A 15,900-nucleotide genomic window follows, 5' to 3' on the forward strand; every position below is an offset into this window, starting at 1 on the left:
AAGAAGGAAAACAGAAAGAGGACAGAGATGACAGATTGAAAGTAAGGTGTCTGTGGAAGCCCACAGTGGCTTGCCTACTGAATACCTTCTCCACTTTTTGTGCTTGTTCCCTGGCCTGACAACTACCTTCCTCCCAGTATATGTCTTCTGCTTTGTCACCTCAGCACGACCTCCTGTCTTACAAGCAACTGCAAGCATCTGAGATGTTCTAGACACTTGGACTAGGGAACCCCTGCCTCTATCTCCCTCCTTTGCACAGCCATTGGCTGTAGGGTGGGGTCCTCCTGTTTGCACCAGCTGAGCTGATTCACCTTTCTCACCTGTGGGAAATTAGACACTTTGCTCAATTATCAAATTGACTCAGATGCTGGAAGTGTCCACAGACAACCGGAGCAGGGACAAGCTGAGTTGCATGGCTTTGTGCAGTAGAGATGAAGCAATATCTTCTACTTTGAGTCGAGAAAGTGCTAGAGCGGCCTGTCCTCTCCAAACTTCACTCTCAGTGTCCTCTTTGCTATCCAGAGCACAGTATGTTTAGTATCCCACAAGATGGCCCATAACTTGAAGGAGCATTCACAAGCAAGTCAAGCCTTTTCTGCAGAGAAACTACATTCTCTCACCATCTGCTTGTGTGTTCAAGGTAAGGAGAGGACCTGTGGCTGAGCAGAGGGCCTTCATTTGTGGTCACTCATAGTTGGGAGCAATGTTTGTTCCAAAAACCACATCCCTGCAATGGAGCCTGATGAGGAATTATGCAAAGTGAAGGATGAAACTAAATCAGCTTGTTCCCACGAACAAGGCTAGGGACTTGCTCTAAGCTTGCTGTGGCACCATGCGCAGCACAGCAACACAATGCTTGGGGCTCTCTGCTCACAGCAGCAACCTGACAAAACCACCGCTGCTGAGGGAGGGACAGCAGCAATGCGTGCTCACGGAGGGCTGTGTTGACTAATGTCTGTCTCTAGCAGTTACCGGCACTTTCCCTGGCAGCAGATGATGTGCATCTCACCCTGCTCCTACGGAATGGAAAGAAGAGCCGCTCATGTCTTACCACGTTCCAAAATGTCCATCTCTTGCTCACTCTTTGCCTAATGAAGCTCCAGCTAAACACCACACAGAGCCTGCTTTCAGCAGCCGGGTTCTCTCCAGTACAGGCCTGTTTATGTCAGCCTGCTTGGACAACTGTTGAGACAGCAACCAAAGAGCACCCAAATGCCATCCCAGGAGTGCTGCCAGCAGCTCACCCACACCCAGGCTGCTACAAGGGCAGGCAAAAAGCGTCCCCTAGAAGTTCTGAGGCTGAGTCCGAAATGTTGCCAACCTCCGAGGGGATCCCCATCTTTCCCTGCGCTCTCTCCATCCCGAGCTGGAGGGCATCGCTTTGCCCTCAGCGATGGGAACCAAGGCGGGGAACCAAGGCCCGGAGCTGCGGCACCTCGCCCCGCCCCGCGGCCCAACACCGCCCGTGCTGCCGCGGGCGCCCGGGGCCAGTGGCGCAATGGATAACGCGTCTGACTACGGATCAGAAGATTGTAGGTTCGACTCCTGCCTGGCTCGTTGGGTTTTTTAATTGTTTTGGTTTGTTTTTTTTCCTCTGACAGCCCTGGCTGGTCCCGCAAGTTGAGTGATACCATGGGACCTTTCCCATTCAGACACCAAAACGAAGTGCTTGCTAACACTAGATACACAGTTATTTAAACACAAGCACATCCCAGACAACTGGAAAGCTGAGCCAAACAAAGATATTAACGTATTAATTCAATAAGGACATAGCTCAAGAGGCTAAAATCATCACATGATCATTAAGGTTGGAAAAAGACTTCTTAAATCACCAAATCCAACCATCAACCCATCCCCACCATGCCCACTAACCGTGTCCCTGAATGCCGCACCTACACGTTTATTGAACTCCTCCAGCGACAGTGACTCCACCACCACCCTGGGCAACTGGTGCCAGTTCCTCAACCTCTTTCTTTTGCAGGTCCTGAGGTCACTGCACACTTACACTTCTTTTCCATTTTTTGTTTTGGTTTGGTTTTTGTTTTTGAGGTGTGGAGCTGCTCATTTCCTCTTCATTTTTCCTTCCTGGCTCTCATTCCAATGAACATTTATCTATCTATCTATCTATCTATCTATCTATCTATCTATCTATCTATCTATCTATCTATCTATCTATCTCTATCTTCCCCTATCATAGAATCATAGAATCACCAAGATTGGAAAAGACCTAAAAGATCATCCAGTCCAACCGTTCACCTATTACCAATAGCTCCCACTAAACCATGTCCCTCAACACAACATCCAATCGTTCCTTTAATACCCCCATGGTCGGTGATTCCACCACCTCCCTGGGCAGTCCATTCCAGTGCCTGACCACCCTTTCTGAGAAGTAATACTTCCTAATGTCCAGCCTGAATTTCCCCTGCTGGAGCTTGAAACCATTCCCTCTGGTCCTATCACTACTGACACAAGAGGCCGACTCCCAGCTCACTACAACCTCCCTTCAGGTAGTTACAGAGAGCAATAAGGTCTCCCCTGAGCCTCCTCTTCTCCAGGCTGAACATTCCCAGCTCCTTCAGCCTCTCCTCATAAGGCCTGTGCTCCAGACCCCTCACCAGCTTTGTTGCCCTCCTTGGAACACATTCCAGGGCCTCGATGTCTTTCTGTCTTCTGCTTAGTTACAGTTATACAGAAAAGCATTTGTATCTATACTTCTTGGGTGGGAGAGAAAAAGCGTCTGGTCTCAAGCTGGCCAGCTCGCAAGATGCAGAAAAGATGAGATTCTGAGCATACTTTCCTTTTGTGCACTGCCCTCTAGAAATAGGAACAAGAGGAACTGCCAAATGAGCAAAAAGGAATGCAGGAGTTTGCATGAACTTCTGCAAGAAGTAGGAGCAAAGGCATTTTATATACAAAAAAATAGGTGAATCTTAAATAGGTGAATCATAATTTGAGCCAGCAGTATGCCCTTGTAGCCAAAAAGGCCAATGGCATACTGGGGTGCATTAAAAAGAGAGTAGCCAGCAGGTCGAGGGAGGTGATCCTCCCCCTCTACTCTGCCCTGGTGAGGCCTCATCTGGAATACTGTGTCCAGTCCTGGGCTCCCCAGTACAAAAAAGACAGGGATCTCTTGGAAAGAGTCCAGCGGAGGGCCACAAAGATGGTGAAGGGCCTGGACCATCTCCTCTATGAGGAGAGACTTAGGGAACTGGGTCTGTTTAGCCTTGAGAAAAGAAGGCTGAGAGGGGACTTGATCCAGGTTTATAAATACCTGAAGTGTGGGAGCCATAGTGGCGAGGCTGGTCTCTTTTCAGTAGTGCGTGGGGACAGGACTAGGGGAAATGGGCTGAAACTTCAGCATAGGAAGTTCCGCACGAATGTGCGCAAGAACTTCTTTACAGTGAGGGTGACGGAGCACTGGAACAGGCTGCCCAGGGAGGTGGTGGAGTCTCCTTCTCTGGAGATATTCAAGACCCTCCTGGACGCCTACCTGTGTGATGTGGTGTAGGGAGCCTGCTTTGGCAGGGGGGTTGGACTCGATGATCTCTAGAGGCCCCTTCCAACCCCTATAATTCTGTGATTCTGTGATTCTGTGATAAAGGACTGACCTTATGGGCCTAGGTGGAACTGGTGTCCTGTCACACACTGGAGAGCAGCAAAGGGATGTTTTGGGACTGTAAATTCTGATTTGAGTGCTGGTGTGTGCTGGCATGTAAGATAATGGACACTGAAGGAAATGGACCTGTGTCCTCATTCTCTGCTCTCCAGATGTCCCCGTTCCTCTGATTTCCTCCTAGGTACTTCTTAAGAGGGGTGTGCTTGCACCGTGCTGGAAGGAAAAGGAGAAGATGCGTGTACAAGTACCTGAGTACCTACAAATGATGTACCTACATACTGATCAATAGAGTCCTTATCTGGGGGCCACTGGTTCAACACATAGTGTTTCACTTCACACTACAAGCTTGAAGGTTTCACTCTGGCTGAGCTTGATCTGACTGACAATTTTGCTGCCTTTCTCATTTCCACAGATAGCCAGGCCTTCTTTGCACTCGTACCTGAACAGCACCCTCTCACGTGGAGAACACCCGTTCCACGTTCTTTTGAAGGAGAAACCTGCCTTTCTTCACCTACAATGCAGGCAGCTGGTTGCCTCGAGACACGCGTACTCGTTGTCAGCCAGGGGTCCTTGCCAAGAGCGTTCTGCACACTTGTGGCACCTGTAATGAGAAAGAAGATGAAGGAAAGGAGGATAAAGGACAGCGATACAATAGAGCATGAGACAGGAAAGAAAAAAATAAAAAGCAGAATATGAGCGCTAGCTTTATTATTCAGAACATGCCAAGCAAGCTCACTACCACACATATATGGATCCCTGGCAGGGAGCAAGCGCTCTCAGCAGGCCTGAAGCAAGGCCCTGCTAGACTGTAGTCGGCTTCTGGCGGGTCCGCGCTCCGGCGGGTAAGAGCTGTGGGAGTGCCAGGATCAGAATCGTGTCCCCAAAAAGTAGGAAAAATATCTCAGTCTCCTTCGAGCCGGAATCGAACCAGCGACCTAAGGATTCCCGCAGGGAACGCCACTACAGTCCTCCGCTCTACCAGCTGAGCTATCGAAGGGACCTGCGCAGCGCTGGCCCGCGGCCGGCCAAGGTCCCGCCCCCCCTGCGCATGGCGCTGAGCACACGCGTGTTCTGCGGGCCGGGCCGTGCGGGTGGCGGCGGTGCCTGGCTGAGTGCGTGGCTGAAGGGCTGGACGGCGGTGCCACGCCGCCCCTGTCCCCGTCCCGTCCCCGTCCCGCAGTGTGCGGCTGGGCGGCACGGAGCGCTGCGGCGCCGCCACTAACCGGGCGCTTTGCTGAGCGGGCGGCGGCTGGGGGCTGGCTGCCGTGCGGGGCCAGTGGCGCAATGGATAACGCGTCTGACTACGGATCAGAAGATTGTAGGTTCGACTCCTGCCTGGCTCGCTTCGTTTTGGCGCCGCGTCCCGCCGCTCGGCCCTTCAGCAGCGCTGTGCCCGGGTGGCTGCGGAACAGCTGCTGAGCCCTCGGCGGCCTCCTACCCGCTCCTATGGGTTTGGGAGCACCGCTGCTAAAAAAGAGCTGTTTTTTTTTTTTTTTTTTCCACTGAAATACACAACTCCCAAATTAGGAAGCAGCAGAACGCGGCTGCCGGTGACTGCCCTGCAGGCTCCAGGAGAGTTCTCTGCTGGGTGCAGGTAGTAAGAGATGAGGAGCTCGGGTTAAAAGAAGCCACCTCAATGTGTGTGCACGTAAGGGAGAGGGGAAAAAAACACGAGCCAGGCAGGAGTCGAACCTACAATCTTCTGATCCGTAGTCAGACGCGTTATCCATTGCGCCACTGGCCCGGCATGCTCAGACGCTCCCCTCCCCACCTCCTAGAGCCCGCCGCTCCCGGCTGCCCGCCCGCCCTGCCGCCTTCCTCCTCCTCCTCCTCCTCTCCTCCTCCCAGCCCCTCAGCGCCGCTTCGCCGCCCGCCGCGTCTCTTCGCGCTCCCGCCAGCCCCGCCCCACGGCACGGCGGGCACGGCTCGGGCCAGCGCCTCAACCGAACCTGGCCGCACTGCGCATGCGCCGCTGAGCCGCAGCTTAGTATGTTGATGTACCGTTCTGGAGCGCCAATCGCCAAGTCCCTTCGATAGCTCAGCTGGTAGAGCGGAGGACTGTAGTGGCTCTCCCTGCGGGAATCCTTAGGTCGCTGGTTCGATTCCGGCTCGAAGGAGACGGCAATGTTTTGTTTTCCCTCCCTAACAGTACGTGAGGCCGGGCGCTGTCCTTCCTTCACCGCAGTTATAACCGCAGCTCCCGAAGAAGTACTTGTAACTAATTAGTCTTTAAACAGCTGCCGGTTCTTTGTTTTTCTCTTAACAGACCCGCCCGCACTGTAAACCTCTATGAGGCTCGCTGAGATTCTTTGACCATCGGCAGCACTGGGAAACGAGGCACTGCAGTTGACCACAAACCCTCCCAAAGCAAGTCAGAGAACTTGCTCTGAGAACACCAGTCTCAGGCTGCTGGGATTTGATCGATGGGCCAAGGTGAACGGCGTGAGTTTCAATAGGGCCAAGTGTCAGGTCCTGCATTTTGGTCACAACAACCCCAGGCAACCCTACAGGCTTGGGGAGGTGTGGCTGGAAAGCTCCCAGACAGAAAGGGACCTTGGTGTGCTGATGGACAGTCAGCTGAATACAAGCCAGCAGTGTGCCTAGGTGGCCAAGAGGGCCAACGGCATCCTGGCTTGTATCAGGAATGGTGTGAGCAGGACTAGGGAAGTCATCCTGCCCCTGTACTCAGCATTGGTGAGGTCTCGCCTCGAGTACTGTGTCCAGTTTTGGGCACCTCAGCACAAGAAGGACATGGAGGTACTGGAGCAGGTCCAGAGAAGGGCAACAAGGCTCGTTAAGGGCTTGGAGAATCAGCCCTACGAGGAGAGACTAAGGAAGCTGGGGCTGTTTAGTCTGAGGAAGAGGAGGCTGAGGGGAGACCTTATTGCCGTCTTCCAGTACCTGAAAGGTGCTTTCAGTGAGAGTGGGGCAGGTCTCTTCTCACTGGTGACAAGTGACAGGACGAGGGGAAATGGCCTCAAGTTGCGCCAGGGCAAGTTTAGGTTGGATATTAGGAAGCACTTCTTTACAGAAAGGGTGGTTAGGTACTGGAATGGGCTCCCCAGGGAGGTGGTTGAATCGCCATCCCTGGATGTGTTTAAGAGCCGTTTGGATGTGGTACTCAGGGATATGATTTAGTGGAGGGTTGTTAGAGTTAGCGTACTGGTTAGGCTACGGTTGGACTTGATGATCTTCAAGGTCTTTTCCAACCTGGCTAATTCTTTGATTCTATGATTGCCCCGGTTAATCAGGATGTTGAAGTGGACGTGGAAGTTGTGAGGACTTTTCTCAGACCCTCCTCTCCCCCAGGCATCCTGTTTATCCAGCACAGGGAAGCACCTTGGTAAGACATTGGTTCCATACACAGTCAGGTGCCCCCTAGTGCACGTTGACACCCTGCCCACCTCTCAGAACCCGTTCATTTAGTTCAACCATCAGCCCATCCCCACCATGCCCTCTAAGCACATCCCTCAGTGCCATATCTACATCTCTTGAGCACCTCCAGGGATAGTGGCTCCACCACTGTGCCAATGCAATATGCAATACTTTCTGCAATATGCAGTACTTTCTGAGAATGATTTGTTACTGATACCCAACCTGAACCTTCCCGGGTGCTACTGCCTTCCTTTTGGACAGCTATCTCAAAGACTGCTTCATTGGTTACTGTTGGGAGTTGTTGACAGGTTGGAAAAGTAAAGGGAGTGCTGCAATTTGTACGTGCAAGCTTTATTAGTCAGAGGGTTTGATGGGAAAGGTAGGCTGGAACACATCTTCCTTTACATCTAAAGAAAAGCAGCACAATAGAACAAAAACTTGAGGAACTGTACCTTGTGAGAAAATTAACGGGTGCGTGACTGAATTTTACATAGAAACAGATCATGTAAGCGCAGCTGTGTTCCCTTTAGCTGCTTTTCTGAAAAGCAAAACAAACAATTGAGCCCACATGGAACAGCCGCATCCTGAAATCCTTATTCATCCTTTCTGCACATGTCCTCAAAATGGCCGATCCCAACACCAGGGAGAGTGGCAAATGCCCCGGTACCCTGAAATCTACCTTGTCTTTTTGAAGCCAAACTGTGGATTCAGGTTTTCAAGCTATAAATCCTGAAGAACCCACTCAGTGGCTTGGACAATGTTTATTATTATTATTATTATTATTAATAATGATATTATTATTTGGCTGTCTTAGATAACACCTCTTGTGGTTCTTCTGTTCAGATCCTCGTGTCAGTAAAAGGGCTTTGCAAACATGCAGCAGCTCGCTTGTATTTGCATCACTCTGCAAGTTAGAGTCATTAATCTTTCCCAAGCAAAATCTCTTATTTAGAAAGAGTGAATGAGAACCACGTGACTTATGGTACTTCTCCAGCCCATGGAAACCATTCCCTTGATTTCAGTAAACTTGGGACCTGGCACATACACTGGGGTGCTGAGGGTCATCAAGGGCGTTGTGTGGGAATAAAACTGCCAAAATGCTTTTACTGATCTGGGATTTACCCCTCTTTCCCTGGCTTCAGGCCTGATCTGTGGCTGTTGGTGAAACCAAGGGTGCTTCCAGGGGAGCAGGATGGGGGACTTCACAGGTAGATTTCCTTGAGGACGATGTGATCATCAGGTGGCCCCAGTGCCCATGCCTGGAGAACAGACGTGTACACTGAACTAGAGCTGATGGATTGTTAAATATCCATGCATTGTGGGAATTTTAAAGGAGTGTTGAAAGTAGAACTTCTTGACTTGGAGTGATTGCTAGTGCTATGAAACACACTCTTTTCTCATACATCTAGCTGCCACTAAATGACATTTGATGTGAAAGGTGAGAATAGAAGGAAGACAATAATGTTTCACAACCACGGAATCCAATTTTAAAGAAGAGAATAAGATTTTTGACTAGCTATACGTTGACTGGTCTCTATATTTAGTGGTACATTACTTCCCCCTTTGGGCCACAGCGCTGTGATTAGAGGAACAAAAATAGCAAATGTAGAGAACTGACAGTGATTGATGTAACATGATCAATAAAGTGAAATTCATCTGTCTAAGCCTTAAACTACTGTGTTAAATGAGTGAAGTTCTAAGTTTAAGATCTCAGAGTTTCTTCTTTAACTCTTACAAATGAGGGGTCTCATTTCTCTATGCTTGCTTTAGCTGTACCCACACATAACTCCACTGATTTGCACAGTGGCATACACCTGATTCATTTCAGAAATGCACAGGTATCACATTTTTGCTCAAAATTGAGTGTTTTGTGCACTCAAGAATATCACTGTCAGCGTGCTTCTCATCCCTTCTTCTTTATTTAAAGCCATGCAGTATGTTCTTAAAGCCCTTGAGCAGGGGCAGAGAGGAGGACCCAGACTCACCTAAGGGCAAAGACTGCAAGGGAGATGCTTGCTCCTCTGCCCTTCCAAGACCTCACTGTCCCACAAGGCAGCACACGTGGCGTGGATGCCATCTCAGTGCCAGCAGGGTGTTGTGGACAGTGGCCAGGGGCACTGTGCAGTGAGCAAGGCTGCAAAAAGCTGCTGGCTGGGGATCAACTTCCAGCACATTGCAGCTGCAAATGGAAAAGCTGAGGCTGCACAGTATGAGCAGCAGACCCATCCATGCAGGAATGGGAAAGCTTTGTGATGGTGGTGAGGATAGGAGAGCCCAGGGCCAGCAATCCTCTCCCTGGTGTGTTTACAGCTTGTGCAGGCATGGTCTGCATGTGTGCAGGAGAATGCAGAGCCTATACGCATATCATACTGGTTGATGCTCCTGAGTTTGGAGTCATCTGCTTTGTTTCCACCACCTGAATGACCCTGGAGCTCATCAGCCTGGCTCAGATTTCCAGTTGCCAGAATTGGGCTGATATCATTAAGGTGTTGCCCGCATTCCAGAGAGTGCTTCCACTTTGCAGAAGCCCCACCAGCCTTGCCACTGATTCTCCTTTGAGAGAAATCTTCCCCAGGGCACAGAGATGGGGCTGGTGTGTCTGGAGACCACGTCTGAGACGTGAAACCCCAGGTGAGGGCCAGGGAGAAGAGCAGTTGCACCAAGGAGAGTGTTGCAGAGGGAAGACTGTGCCAAGAGGGCAGTCTGAAGCAGTGAGAGCTCTGTGCTGGCTGTAGGCATCTCTTCACAGAGGGTAGATCTGAAACTACTTGAAGTGGCCTAAGGAAGATTCTACCTTGACAGGAAATGACTCTGAGGTTACTCTCGGTTAGTTACAGGTACAGGCTGCAGAGCTTGTCACACGTTTTTCCTTGCTGTGACACTCGCTGGGAAGCACCACCAGGCCATGTGTGCCTGCTCTAGGAGTCTGTGCGGTAGCTCCGATGGCTGTCCCCTATGAGCTGCGTCTTTTCAGTTGCATTTGTCGGCTGAAGCACAATAGGAGTTTCTCCATCTAAACAGAGGAAGGAGACAAAAATTACTTTAAGAATCCTTCACTTGCTGACAAAGTCAGACTCCTTTTTGGCACCACAACATTTCATCTGCTGTCCTGGCTTACGGCTTAATCTTGGCTTCAGAGACCGCCGTGTGCCTGCTTGAAGAGACAGTGATGTTCACACAGCATCCACAGATGCTCTTATGCCTCGTCCAGGCGTAACAGCAGATTTCAGAGTGGCTATTGTTATTGTTATTAAATTGGTCAATGGCTTTACCTGGTGCTGTGCAGAGGTTGGCAGATAAGGGTCCCTGCCTGTTCCAGTCACAAGTGCTTGTTCCTGCAAATGTGGGAACACACTGAGCGCTGCTGTGACTCAGCAAGCACTGACCTTGGCAGGAGTGTGCAGGAGTGGGCCAGGAATGAGTCTTGAGGAAGACAGAGTCGAAAGTGAAGCAAAAAGAGAGTTTAAAGGAAAACAACAACAACAACAACAAAAGTGGGAGCAGTAATGTGCTTGAGAGTGAAGAAAATCAGACATCCTGAAAGCCAGCAAGACATATAAAAATGTTAAATTGCATTCTGAAGTCCAATGTAATATATTTTCAGTAGGATTTTGAGAACTATTGTTTTGATGAGTTTGGAACTGCCAAGAACTCATACTATCACTATATGACTTCTTAGTACTTTGTGCTTTCTCATTCCATTCAGCGATATACTTGGTTTCCCAATATATCTGTAAAAAAATACATTTGTTGCAGAGTGAAGTTCAGCCCTTGCGAAGTTCCCCAGTGGCTGATGTTCACTCTGATGATGAACAACATTTATCTGCCTTTCTCCTGGGCTTCTTTCCAAGCTACCTTTCTGGGCGAGAGGAGGGTACTTGGGTCTCAGAGTGTGCCTCTTCGGGGCTCAGCAATTTTGATGAAGGTGCTTTCCTATGAAAATCTTTGCACTCTCTCTCTCTTGATATTAACACAGGCTTCAGAGTAATTGAATACAAATTATGACTTTTTTCCCCCATATGATGGAGTGCTTAGGAAAAAAATCATAATCTGACATTTCCTCTTGTTTACACGGCAGTAATGGGATGAATCATGGGCAGAAGATGTAACGTACAGAAGTAACTTAACCCAGAGCAGGAACCTAACGGCATGCCATACGGCTTCCCCTCAGTGCGGGCAGAACTGCTTTGACTCCTACAATGTGAAAGGCAAGGATGATTAAATGCTGAGCAGCTTCTCTGTATGGGCAATTCCTAATTTAGACACAAGGACAAAGACAGACATGTTTCATAACTTCTAAAAGTACATGAGTAATTAATTCTTAGAGCTCAGTGCGAGTTATCATTAATTTGGCAGCTCCAATCCATTTTTACATTGCTATGTATTTTCCAGTCTTCTGAGCAGCATTCACTCCCACCCTCCGTTGCCTCCAAGTTGTTCATTTCTTGGAAGATCATTTATGGAGGGCAGGGACCAGCAGTTAATGTTGCTGTAATATCCAGATGTGCAACGAGGGAACAGAACCCACTGAAAATGTGTTGATTCCAGCTGCTCTGTGGACAGTCCTGAGCTGACACCTTCCATAAATATTTTGCTGCCTGCACCTTTCTAAGATGTATGATGCTTTTTATCAGAGCAGGGACCTCTGGCATAATAAACTGAACAAATATAGCTTGTTAATGGAGAGCTGCAGAATGGAGGTACAGCAGAATTCACAGTTTAAACTGCTTTCTATAGATAGCTCTTGCTCACTGTTCGCCTACATTGGTATCATATGGAGTGCGGAGGAGACAATGAAGTGCTAAAAACTTATTGCTTCTGAGTTGTGAAATTATTTTGCTATTCGAGTTCTTTTTCCTCTTTTCTTCTTTTCTCTTGGATTTCATTTTCTGTAAAACGAAAAGTTGGTCTAAAGATGTTGTGTGGTGATAACAAAACAAGAGAGGAGAGCAAACCTGACAAACAGTTTGAGAGCATCACCGAAACACCAAGGCAACCCAAATTCAAACATCATCTCACCTGGGGCCACAAAAATCAGCACAAGAGTTGCCTTCGACAGGAGCAAAATCTGTCAACCTGCAGTGTGTGCGTGCATCTGAAAATAAACATACACCACACGCCCACACTGCAGACATGTGCATCGTGCTTCCCTGTGCCAGTGTCAAAGGGTCCCAGGTCATCTGTAAAACTGTGGTGTGATACAGATTACTGTACTTGATGCTATTTTAATGTCATGTCTAACCCTCCACTCCCAGAACATGCATATCGCCTTTTCTGAGCAGAATGGCTGGCTCCAAGCACCTCCCACTGAGTGCGGCAAGAACTGGTGGAGTTGCTCTCAGAGCATTTTAGCATCAGGAATTGAGATGTTTTACCGCTGTTGTCTTCCTCAGAAAAGCAAAGAGTGACTATCAAAAACTTGGATATAACTAAGTGTAGCCTGAGTTTCAGAATCCACATTTTGACCTTCGTAAGAAAAGTTCTGGCCAGTGATAATATAGACACTGGGTACAGCGGGAAGCAAAGAAATTAATCACTAGCCAGAGTGCTCAGTCTGTGGGCAGAGGGCATGTGAAGAATTTGGATTCTTGTATTGTTTCCTCCTCCAAAATGAAATCTGCTGCAGGAGTGATTACATTCGCTTTTAAATTACCTATGGGAACATTTCTAGTCATTACATAAAGGATGTATTCATTTATTTGGAGTATTTGAAGATGTCTACTGAAAAAACCCATTCTTTGCCATTGTAAGTCACCTGAATCTTTTTGACCCGCATCCCTAAATTCTGGTGGGGGGAAAGAGGGAAAGGAAGTGCAGTTAAAGCCAATTAAAACCAATTATCCTTCATTTCTCTAGATCATAGAATCATAGAATGACCTGGGTTGAAAAGCACCACAATGATTATCCAGTTTCAACTCCCCTGCTATGTGCAGGGTCGCCAACCACCAGACCAGGTTGTCCAGAGCCACATCCAACCTGGCCTTGAATGCCTCCAGGGATGGGGCATCCACAACCTCTCTGGGCAACCTGTTCCAGTGCGTCACCATCCTCTGAGTGAAAAACTTCCTCCTAATGTCTAACCTAAACCTCCCCTATCTCGGTTTAAAAACACTCCCCCTTGTCTTATCACTATCCATCTTTGTAAATGGATGTACCCCCTCCTGTTCATACACTCCTTTCAAATACTGGAAGGCCATAATGAGGTCTCCCCACCTATTTTCCTATCAGTTGCAGAAAAAATGTTCACATCATCCTCTGTCATGAAGTTTTTCCTTTTATTCTTGATTTGTTGTTTTCTTTTTCGTCTAACTAAAATGTGGAGGATTCTACTCTAATTAAGCAAGCTGGTTTTGGTGGGCAAGAAAATATTGCAGGACTGAAGAGAAGTCTAGGAATGACAGAAATAAATAGATTTCTTCAGGCCCTACCTATACACTTAATATTGTCTTCAAAGTGCTTAAAACATACGGGTACTTTGGTAAACACAGTCTTTTTAAAAAAGTGGATATTTTGGTGAGACTTGGTAGGAGTAAAGGGACAGGAAGATGGCCTAAAATTGCAGAACTTGTGTCAATAAACATCACCATTGCCAAAAGGAGAGACCACAATTTTTCCTGACTCTGAGGAAATTAGTTCTGGATTTTTGGATTTTGGGGGAGAGCAAAATGGTCGCTGAATTACAAAAGCTAAAAAACAAAAAAGAGAGAGACACGCAGAACTAAAAAAATGTATCCTCCCAAGTTTTGCCTTCTTATTTCAGACTTGATTATGGTGTCATAGATTCATAATAGATTTACAAGCATCAAGACTGATTTTATGTCTGCAATTCTCAGGTCCTTAATCACAGAATCAGAATTGTTTGGATTTAGAAGGGACCTTTAACGGTCATCCAGTCCAACTCCCCTGCAATGAACAGGGACATCTACAGCTAAAAAAGGTTGCTCAGAGCCCCATCCAGCCTTACTTTGAATGCCTCTCTCTTAATGTCTTACAATACATTATATTTATTTAAAGTAATGCATTGTGTTTATAAATGTTCCACTCTTTTTTTTTGGGGGGGGGAGGGGGGTGATTGGAACTTGCACTGAGTGGCCAAGTATGATCAATTCTTAAGCTGGCTATATTTATTGTGACATGCCTGTAGGCAAAACCAATCTAAAAACAACATTCATTGACATATTGGTTATATAAATAGCATTTGTTTCAATTACTATAAGGGTTTTGTGACATATTTATGGAAGGGTAAATTTGTGTGAAAAGGGAGGGAAAAACTCTTCCTGTTAAGGAAATGTGACATTTGCAGTCACATTATGCTAATTTAAGCATAATCAACATAGGAATATAACAGCATAAGGCCCTCCATAATGATAGAAGCAAACAAGGGTAAGCTGACAGCTTAGGTCTTTCCTCATAAAAAAGCATAATATTAATCACAGTTAAAATTTGCAACTGGGCAAAGGCAAAACTGGCCATACAAAACTCTGTCTCATTTCAACAGACTAGAATGGGGCTCTTGGATCAAAATATACAACTAGTGCCAAATAGGAAATCACCATCACCATTTTTTGGTAAAACCAAACCCTGCAGGTGTAGACTGGGGTATACATCAAAGCCGAGCAAAGAGTGACAAGCTGTGAAGGGGTCTTTCTGCCTCAAGACCGTGCTCCCTTCTTTGAGTAGTTGTTAGCGTAAGGCACAGCAGGGAGTTAAGTTGGTGAGAGCTACTCATTTCTTAGAGAGGATTAGTTTTTATCTGGGTTGTATCCAAGGTTTGGCTCTTGGTGACACAGCATAATTGCTACTGCCAGTGCAGAAGACAAAGAGCAGCTTGGGGTAGAGGGGGCAGGACTGTGGTGGCTCCCATTCAGACTCTCTTCAGCTGCTGCACACCCTCAATGTTGGAAGCTCTGCTGCTTTTTTTTTTTAAAAAGCCTTTTCTTGAATGGGTGCATTGGCCCATGTCAGTAAGCAATGGATTTTACCTGAATGAAACCTGGATGTGCTAATTCAGGCAGGTGAGATGGGGCAAGCACTCGCCCAGGCAGAGCCTGATGCATACATGCAGGATCTAGGATACGAAACAACAGGGGTATGGGGGTTAGAGGGTGAACATCTCTTCAGATGAGCCCTGAGACTTCTAATGTTTATGTCTAATGAGAGTTAAGAGGAGATAGTTATTGGTGCCAAGTTTAGGTTTTAATTAACATGCAACTTGAGAAGTTCATCTGGTCATGATGTTCACTGGAGAGAATCGGCACATCTCCATCAAGGTCTGGAACCAGCCTGAACATCACAAGCAGAACGTTTGGCCTGCAGGCTCTGCAGACTGTTGTGAACAGCTTTACTGCACAGTAAGCCACACACCTCTTTCCATGTCGTTCTTAATTTGCTCTTCCAAGTCTTCTGGAGACACACAGAACTCCTGTTCTTCCCCTTCAGGTGCTTTGGGTTTGCACTTTCCACAGCAGCAGTTGAAGCAGCAGCAGAGGCAGCAGCAGAGGTAGCAGCCCGTCAGGAGGCCGCAGACTGCAAACAGACCCTGGGTTAAAGACAGGGGGAGGGAAATTCCATGAGCAACAACCTTCCTGAAACTTGTGGCAGCCTCTGCAAAGAGGCTTATCAAAAGAACTCAGGCTCCCACATACTTGGCATTCAGAGGAGTCCAGCAGCTGGACAGGGGCCTAAGTAAGGACCAGATCTTCCAGAGCCCTCCTCACCCACAAGCTCCTATGTGACACTCAAGACCACGTCTGCCACCAACCAACAGGTCCCTGCATGTCCAACTCCTCAAAGTCTGTCTTCAGCTGGCGGCCCTTGGAAAACACCTCCAGGCAGTATGCAAAACCGCACCCACCTTAAAATGACTCATTTCCATCTTTAAAATGACTCATTTGCCCAAGATCTTTTTC

General features: G+C 47.8%; 1 protein-coding gene and 5 non-coding genes across 6 annotated transcripts in view; 3 read left to right on the forward strand and 3 right to left on the reverse strand.

Moving 5' to 3' along the window:
- Positions 1-1,484: 1,484 nt before the first annotated feature.
- Positions 1,485-1,557, forward strand: TRNAR-ACG (transfer RNA arginine (anticodon ACG)). The gene has a single exon. It is a non-coding gene; the product is annotated as a tRNA-Arg (tRNA).
- A 2,966-nt stretch (positions 1,558-4,523) lies between these two features.
- On the reverse strand, positions 4,524-4,613 carry TRNAY-GUA (transfer RNA tyrosine (anticodon GUA)). The gene is given in 2 exon segments: positions 4,524-4,559; positions 4,577-4,613. It is a non-coding gene; the product is annotated as a tRNA-Tyr (tRNA).
- Positions 4,614-4,886: 273 nt separating this feature from the next.
- TRNAR-ACG (transfer RNA arginine (anticodon ACG)) lies at positions 4,887-4,959 on the forward strand. Its single transcript has one exon. It is a non-coding gene; the product is annotated as a tRNA-Arg (tRNA).
- A 328-nt stretch (positions 4,960-5,287) lies between these two features.
- TRNAR-ACG (transfer RNA arginine (anticodon ACG)) lies at positions 5,288-5,360 on the reverse strand. Its single transcript has one exon. It is a non-coding gene; the product is annotated as a tRNA-Arg (tRNA).
- A 283-nt stretch (positions 5,361-5,643) lies between these two features.
- TRNAY-GUA (transfer RNA tyrosine (anticodon GUA)) lies at positions 5,644-5,733 on the forward strand. Its single transcript is given in 2 exon segments — positions 5,644-5,680; positions 5,698-5,733. It is a non-coding gene; the product is annotated as a tRNA-Tyr (tRNA).
- A 4,176-nt stretch (positions 5,734-9,909) lies between these two features.
- Positions 9,910-15,900, reverse strand: part of DNAJC5B (DnaJ heat shock protein family (Hsp40) member C5 beta) — a 32,712-nt gene continuing 26,721 nt past the window's right edge. Inside the window, exons 3-4 of the mRNA XM_072329797.1 lie at positions 15,356-15,530; positions 9,910-10,004 (exon numbers count right to left, since the gene is read on the reverse strand). Of these exons, the coding sequence (XP_072185898.1) occupies positions 9,910-10,004; positions 15,356-15,530 (270 nt within the window). The remainder of the gene's footprint in view (positions 10,005-15,355; positions 15,531-15,900) is intronic.

This window comes from Excalfactoria chinensis, chromosome 2, assembly GCF_039878825.1.
Source record: "Excalfactoria chinensis isolate bCotChi1 chromosome 2, bCotChi1.hap2, whole genome shotgun sequence".
NCBI classification, from domain to species: Eukaryota; Metazoa; Chordata; class Aves; order Galliformes; family Phasianidae; genus Excalfactoria; species Excalfactoria chinensis.